At 36.9% G+C, this 18499-nt stretch overlaps 1 protein-coding gene across 2 annotated transcripts; it reads left to right on the forward strand.

The window, feature by feature from the left end:
- The first annotated feature begins 139 nt into the window (after nucleotides 1–139).
- Nucleotides 140–18369, forward strand: ranbp9 (RAN binding protein 9). Of its 2 annotated transcripts, none has more exons than XM_048162708.1 (14): nucleotides 140–802; nucleotides 3275–3386; nucleotides 4496–4548; nucleotides 4892–5059; nucleotides 5347–5369; nucleotides 7233–7417; nucleotides 7570–7682; nucleotides 9492–9600; nucleotides 9685–9839; nucleotides 10191–10332; nucleotides 11524–11645; nucleotides 11866–12017; nucleotides 13067–13178; nucleotides 17139–18369. In XM_048162708.1, exons 1-14 carry the CDS (start codon nucleotides 586–588, stop codon nucleotides 17267–17269), a joined length of 1794 nt encoding a protein of 597 aa, XP_048018665.1. In that variant the 5' UTR covers nucleotides 140–585; the 3' UTR covers nucleotides 17270–18369. The 2 variants fall into 2 exon arrangements, with proteins under 2 accessions (XP_048018665.1, XP_048018664.1); XM_048162707.1 differs by having other exon boundaries at nucleotides 142–802; nucleotides 11521–11645.
- Nucleotides 18370–18499: the final 130 nt, after the last annotated feature.

Below are 18499 nucleotides of genomic sequence, written 5' to 3' on the forward strand. Positions count from 1 at the left end.
TAACGAAACATTATAATTTGTAAGTGTGCATGTATATTCTCATTGTCACAGCCATCTCAAATATCGATAACAAGTCAAGTGAGAATTAGGACATGTTATTGGTAGCTTGCGTCTAGTCATGTACCAAGTCCTCGAGGAAGTATGACTGGACCTTGAGAGAGCCAATCAGATCGCTGTATTTCACACTAACAACAAACAAAAGATCGGGGTTCCCTTCTGCTGCTGTCTTTCTGCTCCTTTTACCCGATTTAGTCTGTCCGATCGGCTGGATGTCGTCTTAAATAACAAGGATCAACTTTCTGGATGTCTGTTATTTTTTTGTAAGCTGTCGTTTCGCTGTATTGGCGTGATTAATTCTCTCGAGCGTCTTGCTAACTCGTATCAGAGAGGCTGTTTGCGGGCTAATCGCAGTTAGCTGGCTGGCTAGCCAGCCGTCAGATCCGAATAAAACAACCCCGAAATCTCAGCGGCTCTTCTCCTGCGGTGTCTGACAGCGGTCGCTTTAGTCCCTGGACACTATTAGAAAGCTGTCCAGCTAAAGATAGCTGGCAAGCTGTTGGTATCGACGGCAGGAATCGGATCGCGATGTCAGGACCGTCATCGGGCTGTGGGTTTCTGATGTCGGTTGTCGTTCACGGAGACTTGGCTCTCAATGAGCAGGAAAAAGAGCTCAACCAGCGGCTTAGACGCCTTTACCCGGCCGTCAACGAGCAGGAGACCCCGCTGCCCAGATCCTGGAGCCCCAAAGATAAATTCAGCTACATCGGCCTGTCTCAAAACAACCTCCGGGTGCATTACAAAGGTAACCAAGGCTAACAGCAGCAGATGAACACAAACACCAAGTTGTTTACCAGCTAAATGTTGAAGGCATTAGCCAGGTTAGCTCGTATCAAGTTGCACATCTGATCAGTGATCTTAAAAAGACACTTCTAATTAGCTCCTGCGTACTTGTATTGTGTGTAAATCAAACCTATGTTTGTTCGCAAAAGCTGCTCAGATCGTTACGGATATGGAGTGATAATCGAGCACGTTAGTCGATATATAAATATACGAGTGTTAACAAGTAATAACTAACTGCTCAGACGACGTGTTTGAATAAAAATAGCCTCCCTTTAGCATTATTTAGCACCATTCCTGAGCAGTCAGCATTGTCTGTTAACTGAGCTGCTGCTTTAATATAATGTTGTATGCATAACAGTGCGTGCATGTGGATAATTACACATATGGCCTTTGGAAATGAATGATAAAGGTGTTAAGTTTGAAAGTATGAAGTTCGTTTACTGTAGCAATGAGATGGTAGCGAGCTATAAAGATGCTTCAGTCATTTCCGGAAGCTCCTACTCTATAGAGTTTCACTGCTGAAATGCAGTCATTGTCAGCTCCTTTGACAACATGATCTTTGCACAAAGGCCATGTCTTAATACACACATGCTGATGTAGGTACTGATCGAGCCTGTCGCATAAGCTCTAGCAAGGCCTGTGTGTGTGTGTTTATCTGCAGAGGCAGGTTTCCTGCCACCGCGAGTAGGAAATTGGCACATAAAGAAAAACTGTAATATATGTATAATTTGATAAACATATTTAGTAATTAAATAAGTAATTTCTTTGAATCCAGTGAGGTGTCTGCCATTTTCCTCAGCTGAGTCATAAAGGTAGGCCACAGAATTAATTAGGCCAGTTGACAGGTAGGTTTCAGGTAGGCTGCGTTAAATTACCAGTAGGCCAAGATGTCTTAAATGTACAAGCTGCATATAAGCTTATGGATTTACTTTAGATATGTTTATGTCTGATTGTCAAGGGTTCAGGACTGAAATGTTACCAAAAATGCCTCATACATTGACATATGAAATAATAGTTAGAAAAATGGAACAAAGTGAATCTTTAGACAAAATGTAAAATAAAAAATGTGCATATGTGTTTCATGTTTTGTATTATATTTGATACATCAGGCTTTTAATTGCCAATAAAGTATGATATAGTGATAATACAGAGCTCACACACAGACACATACATCTCTCCATAGATGTAATGGTTTTTATACTGTACAAACTGTATATTCTATCCCCTTACATTAACACTACCAATCACAGAAAACTTTCTGCATTTTTACATTTAAAAAAAAAAAACTCATTCTGTATGATTTATAAGCTTGTTTCCTCATGGGGACCTCAATTTAGTCCCCATGAGTCGGTGTGCATTCAGGTTGAAGTCCCCACTGGGATAGAAAAAGAAAAAGATTCTTACTTATTCCAAAATGTAAAAAAATTGTGATAGCTTGTAATGTAAATCAGAGATTTATTATAACAGTATAGCAGACTATTTGCATAAAATATCAGTTGTCATACTATATGTCCCAGGAAAATGTCTTTGTAAGATGATATTTAAATGCTTAGATTTATGATCAATGCTTTGGGGGCGAACAGATAATGAAAGGCGGTACAATGAGGATTGAGAGATGTACAAATCAAATTTCCCCAGAAGCCTGTTGTATCATGTTTAATGCATACATTTTAACCTGATTTTTCTAAAAAAAAAATATGTATGGATAATGAAGTAAACCTAAGTGGCTAATTCTGTTCTGTTCAGTGTCTGTCTAGTTGTGCGTTAATAATAAGTTAAATGCCTCTTCAGACACTTTAGGGACCTATAGCTTTTAGATATATTTATTTGCTGTCTTAGAGGTGAACTTTGTTAAATATTGCAGCTAATATGAGGTGGTTTTGATAAAAAAAATCCCTGAAAAAATCAAAATCTAGACTTTAGCGAGCTATATATAGTTTGTCATACAATTTTTTTTTGTGTGTGTGTGTGTTCATGCTCTATTTGGTGCATTATTAACAGCTACTTTTGTATTTGATGTAGATTTGGTTTTAGAATTAACTTCCATGTTTTTTTAAAAATGTATTTCAATTAATAGTTTCAAATGAAGTTGAGTGAATGAGGTCTCAATTTTTAAATGGGGCAAATATTGGACAGTTTTTTTTTTTTTTTTTTTTTTTTTTGTTAAAAAAATTGACAATAAATGTTAAACAAGTAAACATTTTTAAATATCAGAGCAAATAGGCAGTTTTTTTTCTGTTGCCAGGCAAAATGTCATCAGCCTGAAGCGTACAGCTCTCACAGCAAAACATTGATTATTTTGCTAAGTGTTTCTTTTTTTTTTTTCTTTTGCCATCACGACCTCTGGCGACGTTATAATATTACAAATGTTCCAGTTCTCCTTGTGAGTGACACTATCCACCTGCAGTTGAAAATTATTGTTTATGTCATCCAGGTCATGGAAAGACCCCAAAAGATGCGGCATCTGTCCGTGCAACACACCCTATTCCAGCTGCTTGCGGGGTCTATTACTTTGAGGTGAAAATTATCAGTAAAGGACGAGATGGGTATGTGAAGGATTCAGTATTTTGAGATCAGCTGGAAAACTTTAAATGTGCACTCAGTAATTTTTTGTTGATGCGGCAGTGGGCTATATAACAGTCATCTTGGATTTATATTGGCACCTAGTGGCGCAGATGTATCATTATGCAAAAGTTTTCATTTACTAATGCCTTTGTAGAAATGACCTAGTAGAAGTCAGCCATGATTAATTTATTCTATGAGCGAAAATGTCAGCTAATGAGAGGTTTACTGAGATAAAATGATTAGTATGTTCGTTCTGGTCATGTGATCTAATCACGTGATCTCAAAATGGCAGCCCCCATGGGGTGACCTGCACCGCTCAGGCTGGGGGTTATTATAGTTCATTAAAATGAAATGAAACCTATTTTATTTCAGCTAGTTATCAAAGCAACATTTCTCTTTTATCTTGATGTACAAAAAGAACTAAAACTGATGTATACTGACTATGTATATTTTAAAAATAGTGCTGTCAAACGATTTATCACGGTTAATCGCATCCAAAATAAAAGTTTTGTTTACATAATTTGTGTGTTCTGTGTATATTTATTAAATACACACACACATACATGTATATATTTAACTTATAAAATATTTATATATAATATAAATTATATATAAATATAAATGTATACATGTAAATATTTTTAAATAAATACATGTATGTGTGTGTATATATACATAATAAAAAAAAACACAAATTCCATAACCAAACTTTTATTTTGGATGCGATTAACCGCGATCAATTGTTTGACTGCACTAATTAAAAAAAAAAACGAAAACTAATAAAAATGACAAAAACGCAACAAAATTATTAAAACTAACTAAAATTAAAATGAGTATGAAAAATCTAAAAATAATAATAATATTTTATTAATATTAATCATATTAATAAAATGATACTAAAATAATAGATTCAGTCTCACATAAGTATGATTTTTAACATTTTTCAGTCATACTGTTCATTTCTTTAGGAATAAAACTTTTGTAATTAGGACAAAGTTACTGAGTGCACCTTTAATTTTTAGGGTAACCGATTTTAACTTTCTCTGATACAAACTTTTACATCAAATAAATGCTGTTTTTTTGTGACCAGGTACATGGGGATTGGCCTGTCAGCTCAAGGTGTCAACATGAACAGACTTCCAGGTAAGATGACATTCAGACATTGAGGAGTCACTGGACTTTTATTGCTAGTAACATATTAGCTATGTCATATTTTCAGGTTGTTTGTGTCTAAAGTGTCTAGGAGTCCTATTCTGTTTCTGAATCACTAGAGATGGACAAGGTTTGAAGTTTAGATGCAATTAGTGGGCATTTTAACTTGATCCGCCACCGTTTTGATTCTCACAGACACTGGGTGGTTCCTCTGTGAGTCTGCAGCTTGTCAGAGAGATAAGAGTTTAGACTGCTTAGTGCTCTTTCCTTAGTGTTTTTGCATTACATTTTTTTTCCAAAAAACAACAGTATGTGCCCAATGTTCTACCTTTAGGTTGGGACAAACACTCATATGGCTACCATGGCGATGATGGCCACTCCTTCTGCTCTTCTGGCACTGGACAGCCCTATGGTCCCACATTTACAACAGGCGATGTGATTGGCTGCTGTGTGAACCTCATCAACAATACCTGTTTCTACACAAAAAATGGCCACAGTCTAGGTAGTAAACATTTGTTTTGCATATTAAGATTAAAAGCCTGTTTCAACTAAACTCTGGTTATTTGTTCTTTCTTTATTACTGATGTTTCAGTAACGGTACAGCCTCCTCCATCAATTCAGTGGGCACTTTAACATTACATATACATTTCTAGGAATAGAATACTTTTAATTTAGGATGATTTAGAAGTGTATGGGAAGTTTAAAGCACTTTTGGCTAATTAACACACCATGTATGCACACAGTTAAATATTGAATTTATGTTTAATTCTTTTTTTCTTTTTCTTTCAGGGATAGCTTTTACAGATTTACCGGTAAGTCTGTTTTTTCTTAATCACCTCTGATATTGAAGTTAAGAATTTGTTGCTATATTATTTCATACCATATTATACCCTACAGTTCAGAAGTTTTTTTTTTTTTTTTAATGCTCACCAAGGCTGCATTATTTGGTCAAAAATACAGCATAAACAGTAATATTGTGAAATATTATTACAATTTAAAATAATTTTTCTATTTGAAAATTTTTATTTATTCCGGTGATGGCAATGCTGAATTTTCAGCAGCCATAGCTCCATTTTTTTTCAGTGTCACATGATCCTTCAGAAATCATTCTAGTATGCTAATTTGGATTATTATCAATGTTTAAAACAATTTTGTTGCTTTATATTTTTGTGGAAACTGTGATACATTTTTTTTTCAGTATTCAGAAAGTTCAAAAGAGCAGCATTTATTTGAAATGGAAATCTTTTGTAACATTATAAAAGTCTTTACTGTCACTTTTGATCAATTTAATGTGACCTTACTGAATAAAAGTGTTCATTTCTTTAAAAATCTTTAAAAATCTTACTATAATATTATATTTGATGTAGTGCATCCTCTGATGGTTTCATCAGATAAATATATCTGGTTTACATTCCAATATATGCACAAATGTTTTTTGAAAATATCAAGTCACATCATTCGTAACTTTACAGATTAGTTTTTGTTTTCTCTGACTGAAGGTCATGTGGTTATTGATCATTTGTATATTGTATATTTGTATATTTTACTATTGTAATAATCTTCCATTTTTAGATGTTGTAGAGGAAGCCTTTTGCTATTGTTTTGTCTTTCCTTCCTTTCTTCATCATTCAAGATGTTTGGACTGACAACCCCTAAGCATTTCTCTCGCTGAATAAACAGAGGCCTGTTTGGGGCTATAACAATAATCCATTGAGCAGAAAACACAGTTGGCTGGTGACCAGCATTCATGTTACTCTGAGTACTTCTGTGAAGTATGTCAGTTTAGCAGCCCTGACCTTTCTCTCTATTGGACCATGAGCAGAGACCCTCTCAGAGTTATTCTCCAAAAAGCATCACAAAATGACTAATATGTGCCTGCCCCCTGACTTGACCGAGATGCAACCTTTGAATTATGAAGTTTTATCAAGTAATTTAAACACAATGCCGGATATGACACTCAAGACTCACACATACATTTTTACTATCAGGAGAAAAATCACCAAAGTGTTCATCTTGTCAGAATCCACTGTATGTTAAACATATTTTGCTGGACTGTAATACTTCTACACCTTTAAGGAACTTGTTTTATTCTGTTGAAAAGCCAAGTAAATTCAAGGTTTTTAGATTATAAGGTTTTTAGAAAAAAATGAATATTAAACATCTTTAGTTTTGTTTTTGATTAACTAAACCTGGCTCTCACCATGAACATAGCCATAGAAGCTGCCAAGGCGTTAAAAAGGAAAGAAAAATAATGATGTAGTTTTGATTTGTAATCCGATTAAAATCTGATGTTTTTTCTAATCCGTCTCGGTTTGAACGCCTAATGATTCACATGAACCAAGGCGCATTTTCAAGTCAGATTTATTTGTATAGTGCTTTTAACAATACTCCTTGTTTCAGAGCAGCCTTACAGAAAATCATGATGTTACTATTTTAAAAAAATCCTAATATCTTCATGCCTTCATTAGCGCTGGCTGGGCAATAATATAGTTTACATTTTGTGATGATACACAAGCAATCAGGCAGTCGAGATTTGCAGTTTTCCATCATCTTTTCACGCTACTCTCAGTTGTTTTATCAGAAAGTCTTTCGATATTGTGCTTACATTTACATCATTAACAAAAAGTTAAATTAAGTGATCCAGATTTAGTAAAATGTGCTTATTTTGCTTTCAGCCCAACCTGTATCCCACAGTGGGTCTACAGACCCCAGGGGAGGTCGTGGACGCCAATTTTGGGCAGCATCCCTTTGTCTTTGATATTGAGGATTATATGCGTGAATGGAGAACCAAGATCCAAGCCCAGATTGATCGCTTCCCCATTGGGGAAAGAGAAGGAGAATGGCAGGCCATGATTCAGAAGTGAGTACTTTTGATTTGGAGTATTTTTTATAATTGTGTCTTGTTTTCAGAACCTTTAAAATGAAATGAATGTATGTGCCTAGTTGCTTATTTCTTTCTGCATAATTCCCCATTTCTTTTTCTGAATTATTCGCTTTCTTCTGTCTTCCCAGAATGGTGGCCTCCTATCTGGTTCACCACAGCTATTGTGCCACCGCGGAGGCCTTTGCCAAATCAACTGACCAGGCCGTACATGAGGAACTTGCTTCTATCAAAAATAGACAGAGTGAGTCTCCCCAGTCAATAAAAATAGGCTGTTCAGACTCTTGTCAGGCCTTTTGGGTCTTTCTAATTAAGATCAACAAAAAATCTAATTAACTCTATTTACTTTCTAAAAGGTTCACTATGTAACTTTTTTGGTTCAAAATTAACAAAAGTCAATACACCATCAATCCTTCTTCCAAAATGTTTTTTTGTTTGTTTGTTTTGTTTTTTGTCTTACACTGATTCACTATGGTAAGCCCATTATAAGTGTTTATATTTTAGACCGAGCAAGATGCTTTTTGCTTAAAATTGCGTCCTCATCCGTGCATGTCTCGCCATATCCGCAAATAAAGAAAAGTTGCTCCGGCTATTTTGACGAATGTGGGAGTGGCATAGGTTAGTTGTCACAACAAGCGAGAAAGGTTGACATGGAGCAGCTAAATCTCAAACCTCCGGGGAATCACACGTTTTCAAAAACACGCCAAACTCTTGTAAAAAGAGAATACGACAGAGCTTGTAATAAAACAAGAATCAACATTAGCTTGGGTTTTCGGAGATTGAGAGACACGATGGATTTAAAATGTTGTAAAGCGACGCAGAGATGCCGTTTTTATCTCTCAATAGGTGAGTAAGGTAATTTGTAGAACAGATAGGTTGGCATATGTAGCTCTAACAGAGTTCATTGTAAAGCATTATCTAATGTGAAGGGTTGTTTCATTATGATTGTTGTAGCGCTGTGCTGGAATTTATTTTCAAGGAAGTAACCTGTCTACTAATGGGCTACATTAACATCTTCAGCTAATCAGCTTGAGATCCTTTCCATTTAAACTGGTTATAAGCCTAGTAGTGAATGTTTCATGAGAGGAAGGATAACTATATTCATCCGCACAGTCACGCAGAGCCGAAGCACGACTGAAACAATGTTCTTGCGCAAAATGCATGCAGTTCTGTTTTTTAAATACTATGAAGATTAGGGAAATTAGTCCTGTGACGTAGGACTGCGTGCGACTTTCCAGTTCCCACTGGATTTTTAGGGTCTACAGACTCTAGGGGAGGTCGTGGACAACAATTTTGGGCAGGATCCCTTTGACTTTGATATTGAGGATTATAGGCGTGAATGGAGAACCAAGAACCGAAGCACAACCAAAACGGTGTTCTTCCTCAAAATGCATGCAGTTTTGTTTTGTAACCGCTAGAGGGCCAAAAGTTACATGTGTTTCGTGTTTCAACTGAAATTACCTAAAACAATTTGTCCCAGGAATTTCTATCCCAGGAACTTTTTTTTTCCCCCAGACCTGTTGCTGTCTGCATTTCCATCATGGTCTAAAGTACCATGAAGATTAGGCAAATTGGTCCGGTAACGTAGCACTGCGCACGACTTTCCAGTTCCCAGTGGATTTCGTCCTCCGCATATAAGCTTAATAAAGCCTGACATCGTCGTCAGTCCATCTGTCATATTTTTAAACTCCATTGTTGATTTGAATAGTAAACAACTCTTACTTCACGCACCGCAACAGACTTTTAAAAATGGTGGTTGAAATAAAATGCTGCTTCAACTCAACTAATCAGCATGTTCAGCACCCAAGTCCCACCCCCGTTGTTGAACTCTAAAAAAGTACTACCTCATGAGCAGGGACTTTCTGAGGGGGAAATTTTTGCCTGGAACTTCATTGGTCGAGTACCACTCCAAAATTCTGAGTTCCTGCAGTGGAAATGTGGCTATAGTGTGCCTTTTAATTAAAGTTCCTGGTCTAATTCTGAACGATTCATTAATGCATGCATTCAAGGGTGAACCTAATGCGGAGTAATGACCTCACGATTGTGATTGCAGAGATCCAGAAGCTGGTCCTGTCCGGCAGAATGGGAGAGGCTATAGAGACCACTCAGCAACTTTATCCCAGCCTGTTAGAGAGAAACCCAGACCTCCTCTTCATGTTGAAGTGAGTGTGATGTGTGCAGTTTTATAAGAATCGACACATCTCCAGTGAAGATGATGTACATGATGTATCTATATCTCATTCCAGAGTCAGGCAGTTCATTGAGATGGTGAATGGTACTGACAGTGAGGTCAGGTGTCTCGGTGGGAGGAGCCCTAAGTCACAGGATAGTTACCCAGGCTCCCCTCGCCTCTTCAACAGCCCTGTTCACAAAGCCAGCAGCTCCCAGGCCTACCAGACAGGCATGTGCACTACATACACACTTTTAAACGAATTAAAAAAATTTTTTATACTATATCTTCTGATATCTTCAGCCAGCATGGGTGAAAAGTGTCTCACCAAAAATATTGTACGAAAACGTAATCTTTATTGAAATAGCTATTTAGATTAGTGGTTCTCAACCAAGGGCCCACTAGTGCGCCCTTAATCTTAAACTGACATCATATATTACAAAAGAAGTATCAGAGGTACATATCAGCTTAGAAGGACGTTGTCTTGGTCATAGGGGTACTTTGGAATCAAAAAATCATTTTCAAATCAAGGCTAAACTTAGACCGTTATCACGGATCATTTGTTTTTCCATCTGTCTCCAGGTTTTGATAGTAATTACTGTAATGGAGTTTCATCAAGTAAAGGCCACACCTCAACCCACAGTCACAAGTCTTGTCCCCCTACCCTGCCAAGTCCCGAGCTTGGTGTCCTGAATGGCAGTCGGGGCCAGCAGACCAACGTGAGGTATGTAATAATGATGGTCTTCTGTCTGTATCGTCTTGACTTCTTTCCTTGCTTTCATCACTTTTGCTTTTTATTCTTGTGCACTGACTCCTTCGACAGCCAATCGGAGTTCTCTCTCACCGACGGCCCAAAAAAACCTGATGGCGTCCAACTAGAGCCAAAAAACTAAGCCAACTGATGCTCAAAAACAACCTAAAAGCATTATTTTTTTTATTTTTTTTAAAATAATCAGTCACACAATAGGTGAAGATCTGTCACTACTTCTGTTTGATCGCAATTTTATTACCAAAGGGCATATTATTTAAGAACATAACTGTACAGCACAGAATACACACTCTGTGATTAATTAATCAAAATTAATCGCATACATAATTTTTGCTGTGAAAGTATTAAATATTTCAATTCAAATGAATCAATGCAGGGTTTTCCTGTCAAAAATGGTCTTCGGTGGTGACAGACATCTCCACACAAACAGTAAAAAGTGCCCTACCCACGTGATCTGCGAGCCTGATACTGACAATAGTACATCACTCTCACTGTAATTCTTTTTTGCCCTCTTTGCAAAAAAAAAAAAAAAAAAAGGTAGCTTTGTAGAGAAGATGCTTTTTTGAGAAAAGTTTAAAAAGATTTAGAAGTTATATTAACAATAATATAATTTTCTACCATTACAATTGAATTCAAACAACAGGCTTTGTTCTGGTTTCACCTCACTCCAGTCTAAACTAACTGTTTTATAGGTAGGCTAATTTACTACACATTGAATCCTGAAAATATTTTGGATTATTAAGGCTTTTTACAAATGCTAAATGAAGCACACTTTCTGAATGGCAGCTCTACACATGGGACAGAGCTGGAGGATTGTGATGCAGATATGGGTTTTCTTTTTGAGTAGATTAATTGGGTATAAATCTAATGTATTCACACCCAGCGGTTATTCAGGAAAAACATTCTCCGAATGTCGTGAAACATGGACGGTCTTATGTGAGTTGATTTAGATTATTGTGTGTGAGGTAGAGAGAGTGCAAAGACGGTCCAAGACAGAGAGAGCTAAGGGAGGAGCTTTGGTCAATTATGTTATGCAAATGAATGGATTAATTTGCGTTATTTTTTTTTAACAGTTCACCATTTTAAATGAACATAACTGTACAGCACAGAATAAGCCTGTTATCTCTTGTTGACTCTTCCTAGCAGTGCTGAGGTAGAGATGGAGGTTGATCACTTTTCAAACGGAGTGTCTGAATCCTCTTCAAATGGATTTCTGAATGGCAGCTCTACACATGGGACAGAGCTGGAGGATTGTGATGCAGATATGGGTGAGTAGATTAATTGGATTTAGTTTTTTTTGTTAAATTCTGTGCATCTGCAGTGAGATTTGTTGTAAAAGGTCAATGTCTTTTTTTCTTTCTTTTTTTCCCTGTGTGATCTGTATTACAAATCTAATGTTGTACATGTGACTCCCAATAGTTTGGTCAATTATGTTATGCAAATGAATCCCGTTTGCCATTTTAAATGGATTAAATGCTTTGTACATAGAAGTGGAAAGCGCTCAGTCTAAGGGGCAGTTGTGCGGTGGGAGCCAGGCAGCCATCGAGAGGATGATCCAGTTCGGCCGAGAGCTACAGAGCATGAGCGAACACTTGCGCCGTGAGCGGGGAAAAAACTCAGCCAATAAGAAGATGCTCAAGGTACTGCCATCAATACACACTTGTTCTATATTGTAGGTGCTGTTTGTAGCTAATCACATTTATGACTTAAATGGTGTTTAGAAAAACACAGTACGAAACATCTTTTGGTTATGGTGGTAATGACCAGTAAACATGGAGATGTATGTATATCGTCGCTGTCTGGTGGAAACCTTGTATTTCCAAAAACACTACTTTTCAGAAAATGGAAAAAACACTTTATTTTTTTTTTTTTTAATAAATAAACATGGTGTTGTCAAAGTTTATATTGTGGATTTATATATGGTTTGACACTTGAAAGTGTCATTATATTATCAACATTTTACCAAAATCAAGCTCAAATGGAGTTAGAAGGTTTTTGACCAACGAATTTTGGAGAATTTGAGAAATACGTGATTTTGACTGTCATTTAGAACAGCCGCATTTGAGGCAGCTGCATTATGTTTTCATCAACTTTTAGGTTATAAAGTTTATTGTAGCTATGTGGGCACTTTTTTTTCCGTTTTTTTGTCATTTGACCAAGATCTCATGTTATAATATCATGTAGATCATATATCTCATGTAGATATATCATGTTATGACTCAATGACAAATGCTTGACTAAGACGCTATTCTCCACTTCTCAAATACAAAAAAAACCATTAGATTTTATATATATATATATATATATATATATATATATATATATATATGTGTGTTCCTTGAGGAAAGAAAACGCTGTACTTATTCAAAGAACCAGTTATTCATTTACTCTTGAGTTGCAACAGAGCAGAGGCAGTCCAAAATGCATGCAGCACTTTATTCACAATAAAGGTGGGTGGAGTTATGAGGATTTTATCAAGTTGTGAGGTTTAGTCACAAGCTCTTTTTAATCCTTTTCATTGGTTAAAAATTTGTAAAGCCCACAGACAGATATAAAGGGTGACCAATAGTAATGATTTCTGAGGGAGGAAAAAGAAATATGACAAAATAAGGAGATATAAGGTTTCCGCCCGGCATCAACGATTATGTATGTTTTGTGGTAAAGCTTCTTACTATCTCCATTCTTGCAGGATGCATTCAGTTTGCTGGCATATTCAGATCCATGGAACAGCCCCGTTGGCTACCAGCTAGACTCCATCCAGAGAGAACCTGTCTGCTCTACACTCAACAGTGCAATATTAGGTACTGCATCAGTCTTCTTACCACCTTTGATTAAATCAGAACAATTAAATACCACCTAGTCACCAACCCGATACTTCTTGCAGCACTGAGCAAATCTCTTTAAGCTCAGAATTGAGTAAAGGCAGGCATACACTGTGCGATTTTTCGTCCGATTTTGAGCCGAATTCTGAATCGTGCGACTCTTTTTTGAGTCGGCCGATTTTCAGCTTTGTCGTGTGTCGTTTGTCGTGCAGTGTTCGTGCAGTGTACACGGGGAAACGAGTGGCGATAAACCTCTCCCGACTGGCAATCGCATGGTCGGATAAAGTTCTGGCATGTCAGAAATTTGGTCGCCCCTCGTGAGGATATCGCACAGTTGAAGCAGAGCTACGAACCGACTTGCCTAAAACCTGTGTTTTTCCCCCCACTGCGCCTGCGCGAAAAAAGAAATTAAACCAATCTTCAATGCAGCAAGAAAGAAAATGAAAAGAGGGAGATCTTTAAGTTCTGTAGCTATCAAACTAGCTGCAATTTAGCAAAATGTTGCTTACCTCCAGTTCGTGTTGCATGATGGATAAACCCACGTCTTTCAAGCCACCTGGGTGTACATAACCGGTGCCTCTTGTCTTTTAATTTACTTGATAATTAATTTATATGTTTTGCTTTTCACTTTCTATTTACTCATGTAGGCTATTTAATATTCACTTAATTTTATTAAATGCGGAAATGTGAGTTGTCCATCATTTGGCAATTGGTGATAAAGAAAAATGTCACGTCGCATATAGGAATTTTTTCCATTTTAAACCAGGAAGGCAAGTCAGTGTCTACTTTATATTACACAAGCAATGTACAAACTTTGCGCAAGAGTTATGCCGATGAAGACGTCTCAATCCCCTGTCAATTATTCACCAGTCTTTACAAAAAAATAAAAGTAAAACCGACGAGCTTTCGGTGCATATTCTCTCAGAGACAACGAGAGATAAATCCTACTTCAACCTGATAACGGTAGGCTATATATCATAATTTATTTTCTTAATATTTCTCTTGTGGCCCATAAACTGTATGTAGTGGGTGAAAAAATGAGAAGAGAAGTATTTCGTGTTTAACAGGTTGTTTTTGAAGTGAAGCTGCTTTTCATTGACTGATTATTGCAGTCTGCGAACACATAGGCTACTGTTAATAATTTTAATTATATGCCTTTAATTCATTGTATAAATGTCTTTAAATAATTTTCAGTTAGGAGTAATTATAAGCTAATCAAATCTTTTATTATCCTCACAGCGCGTCAGTTATGCGGTGATGCGCTATGAAATATTGCGGGCCAAATGAATTGTAGCTAATATCAATTTAATATTAAATAGGCCTACCCTATACTACTACTACTACTACTACTGCTACTACTAATAATAGGCTTATTATTATTATTATTATTTAATATATGAATTGGAAATGCTAAATCCTCTTGATATCCATAGCTGATGCTTTTGACAATATCTCTGGAAACATATTGTCTATCGGCGCATCCCAGTACGTGGGTTTATCGTGCATATTTCAAACGCATAGTGTGAGCAGTCAAGTCACGTCTCGACCATCGGACCGCATGGTGTGAGCACATAAATCGTGCGTTTTGGCTTTCCATCGCACGCGATCTACTCGTACAATGTGAGTTGGTAACCTTGCTGAAATCGCACAGATATCGCACAGTGTATGCTCGCCTTAAGTGAAAAAGCCTAAGTGAGCATTTTTGATTTTTTTGTTGTTTATAAAAATCAATACCCCTGTAGTTCAGATAAGTCATGGTGCTGCAAAACACTTTGGAAGTGTCACCTCACATATCACAAGCACACACCATGTTAATATTTTGCATGGATTACAATGTAATTGCACACATTAAAATTAATTTTGTATTAATGTTTATTAACTAGTTTCCCTTTTCTCATCTCTCATGGTCAGACTCATACAATATTGATACCATGCTTAAAACTGCATCTCGTGTATCTAAGCCAAAAAAGCCTTTTCCTGAATCTAAGCGTCTAGATGCTTATTGTCAGGAAAAACAGGATAATATTTCCAGTATTTTGTTGATCGTTTGTTTTTTGCTGCTCTTCTAAAATTGTGCTGATCAATGCAACTTTCTTCACCTTGCCACACTATATGCATTTGAGTGTTAGTTTATATTTAATTGGTGTAGACTTCCATTTAAAAGTTTGGGGGGAAAAGATTATTTTTATGTTTCTGAAAGAAGTCTCTTATGCTCACCAAGACTGCATTTATTTGATGAAAAATATAGTAAAAATGTTAATATTGTGAAATATTATTACATTTTAAAATATCTGCTTTCTATTTGAACATAATTTAAAATGTAATTTATTACTGTGATGGCAAAGCTGAATTTTCAGCCTCATTACTCCAGTCTTCAGTGCTGAAAACAGTTGTGCTGCCTAATATTTTTAAACCTTGATACTTTTATTTTCAGTATTCTTTAAAGAATTGATAAATATTTGAAACAGACATAAACATTTATAAATGTTTTTTTCACTTTTGATCAATTTAATGCATCCTTGCTGAAGAAAAGTATTAAAGGTGCCCTCGAATGAAAAATTGAATTTATCTTGGCATAGTCAAATAACAAGAGTTCAGTACATGGAAATGACATACAGTGAGTCTCAAACTCCATTGTTTCCTCCTTCTTATATAAATCTCATTTGTTTAAAAGACCTCCGAAGAACAGGCGAATCTCAACATAACACTGACTGTTACGTAACAGTCGGGGTGTACGCCCCCATTATTTGCATATGCCAGCCCATGTTCCCAACATTATGAAAGGCATTAGACAAGGGCAGCCAGTATTAACGTCTGGATCTGCACAGGTGAATCTTCAGACTAGGTAAGCAAGCAAGAACAATAGCGAAAAATGGCAGATGGAGCAATAATAACTGACATGATCCATGATATTATTTGTGATATTTGTAAATTGTCTTTCTAAATGTTTCGTTAGCATGTTGCTAATGTACTGTTAAATGTGGTTAAAGTTACCATCGTTTCTTACTGTATTCACGGAGACAAGAGCCTTCGCTACTTTCATTATTAAACACTTGCAGTCTGTATAATTCATAAACACAACTTCATTCTTTATAAATCTCTCCAACAGTGTAGCATTAGCCGTTAGCCACGGAGCACAGCCTCAAATTCATTCAGAATCAAATGTAAACAATATAACAGTATACAATACTCACATAATCCGACGCATGCATGTCGCATGCATGACGAACACTTTGTAAAGATCCATTTGAGGGTTATATTAGCTGTGTAAACTTTGTTTATGCACCGTTCAAGGCAAGCGCGAGCTCCGTGGGCGGAGAGCACGAGAATTAAAGGGCCAGTAGCCCTGAATCGGCTCATTTATAATGATGCCCCAAAATAGGCAGTTAAAAAAATGAATTAAAAAAAATCTATGGGGTATTTTGAGCTGAAACTTCACAGACACATTCAGGGGACACCTTAGACTTATATTACATCTTTTTAAAAAAAAGTTCTAGGGCACCTTTAAAAGGATAGTTCATCCAAAAATGAAAATTCTGTCATCATTTACTCACCCGTAAGTTGTTCCAAACCTGTATGAATTTCTTTCTTCTGCTGAACACAAAAGAAATTTTAAAGATAGTCAAAACAGTGGATGGTAGCCATTAACTTCCATAGTATTATTTTTTTTTAACACTATGGAAGTAAATGGCAACCGTCAACTGTCTGGTTACCAACATTCTTCAAAATATCATCTTTTGTGTTCAGCAGCAGAAAGAATTCATACAGGTTTGGAACAACTTAAGGGTGAGTAAATGTTGACAGAATTTTCATTTTTGGATGAACTATCCCTTTAATTTCTTTTAAAAACAAATCTTACCGACTCCTAACTTTTGAACTGTGGTGTATGTTATTGTTTTCATTTCAGCATTCAATGTTTATTTTTTTTTTCTCATGCAGAGACTCATAACCTGCCAAAGCAGCCTCCCTTGGCGCTCGCCGTCGGCCAGGCAGCTCAGTGTCTGTCCCTCATGGCTCGCACGGGCAGCGGATCCTGCGCCTTTGCATCAGTGGATGATTACCTGCACTAACCTCTGGACAATCATCCCTATAAATGACCCCGTGAAAGAGGCCCACATCATCCCAGTCCATCCCAGACTCCCAAAAAAAAAAAAAAAACTGGGGCCAGCTTTGGCCTGATGTACTGAGCGTTCACATGGCCAGACCCATCCTGGCTCTCTGACAAGACTGGATCCTCCTCACCCGGGCCTAAACCGGGCCTAAAGACACATTAGGAGAGGGGTCCTTAGAAGTCAGATAAAATCCCCAATCATTATGGTCTTCTTTTTTCTTTTTTTTTTCCTTTTGTCTTTTTTATTTTGGGGGAGGGGAGGAGGTGTTGGGTGGGGGGTGCAGCAGGCTCTGATTGTTTGTTTCCTAATTTACAAGGCATGAGGAAAATTATTATGACATAATTAATGTTATTATCAGTAAACTTGCATATAAGATATATTTGTTCTTGGTTGAAAGCTGGCAGAGTGAGCGAGACCGAATACCTAAGGTCCCACTGCGGCAACACCCTGCTATTTTCAGGTCTCAGCTTGTGTACTTTACCATTTAAAAAAAAAAAAAAAGAAAAAAGAAAAAATATTGAAATTATATTAACACGAGGAGTGGAACATTTAGTTATCTTACAGTAAAAAAATTAAAACCGAGAAAACCTAACACTGCTGAAGTCATCCTTAGTGGTGGTATTTAGTATAGAGCGTTAGTGTGAGCTGTATGAGTTATGCCCTTTTTTTGTGCAAGCGCACCCTCCCTCTGCCAACTGCACAGCAGGATTGATGCAATGTTTGGACACTTTGATTTGTAATTGTATTGATGTCTATGGTCTTTTCATCCACCCGATCCCTTGCTCCATCTTTTAAAAAATCCGTATTCAGGCGTTCTCTCATCATCGTTGCCTGCACTGTGTTTTTGTGCAGTTTGGATGTGCGACAGGAACATGGTGAAATTAAGGTCATATCCAGTCTCCGAGAGGCAAGCCTGCTCCATTGTTTTTTCTCCTCTTGTTTACCAGTCAATCCCTCAGACCATCAGTACTTTTAAAACAAGGAGAATGGTACAGTATTGTCATCAACACTGTCTTATCATTTTCAGTAATAAAACATAAATACCCAGTTGAACGAGATACACCAGTTTGTGTTTGGACACATTTCAGTGAGTGTTCAGAGGTTCAATGAATAACAAATATGCAAATATATCAGGAAGCAGCAACTAACTGGTTTCAAGTGCTTTAAGGCTTTTAAGCACATGTGTAA

Source organism: Megalobrama amblycephala, linkage group LG17 (assembly GCF_018812025.1).
Source record: "Megalobrama amblycephala isolate DHTTF-2021 linkage group LG17, ASM1881202v1, whole genome shotgun sequence".
In the NCBI taxonomy this organism is placed as follows: Eukaryota; Metazoa; Chordata; class Actinopteri; order Cypriniformes; family Xenocyprididae; genus Megalobrama; species Megalobrama amblycephala.

Coding starts and splice junctions, on each gene's coding strand:
- ranbp9 (XM_048162707.1), top strand. CDS start 586: ATGTCAGGACCGTCATCGGGCTGTGGGTTTCTGATGTCGGTTGTCGTT. Junction 9,840..10,190: donor CTCCCAGGCCTACCAGACAG/GCATGTGCACTA, acceptor ATCTGTCTCCAG/GTTTTGATAGTAATTACTGT. Junction 11,646..11,865: donor GGATTGTGATGCAGATATGG/GTGAGTAGATTA, acceptor CTTTGTACATAG/AAGTGGAAAGCGCTCAGTCT.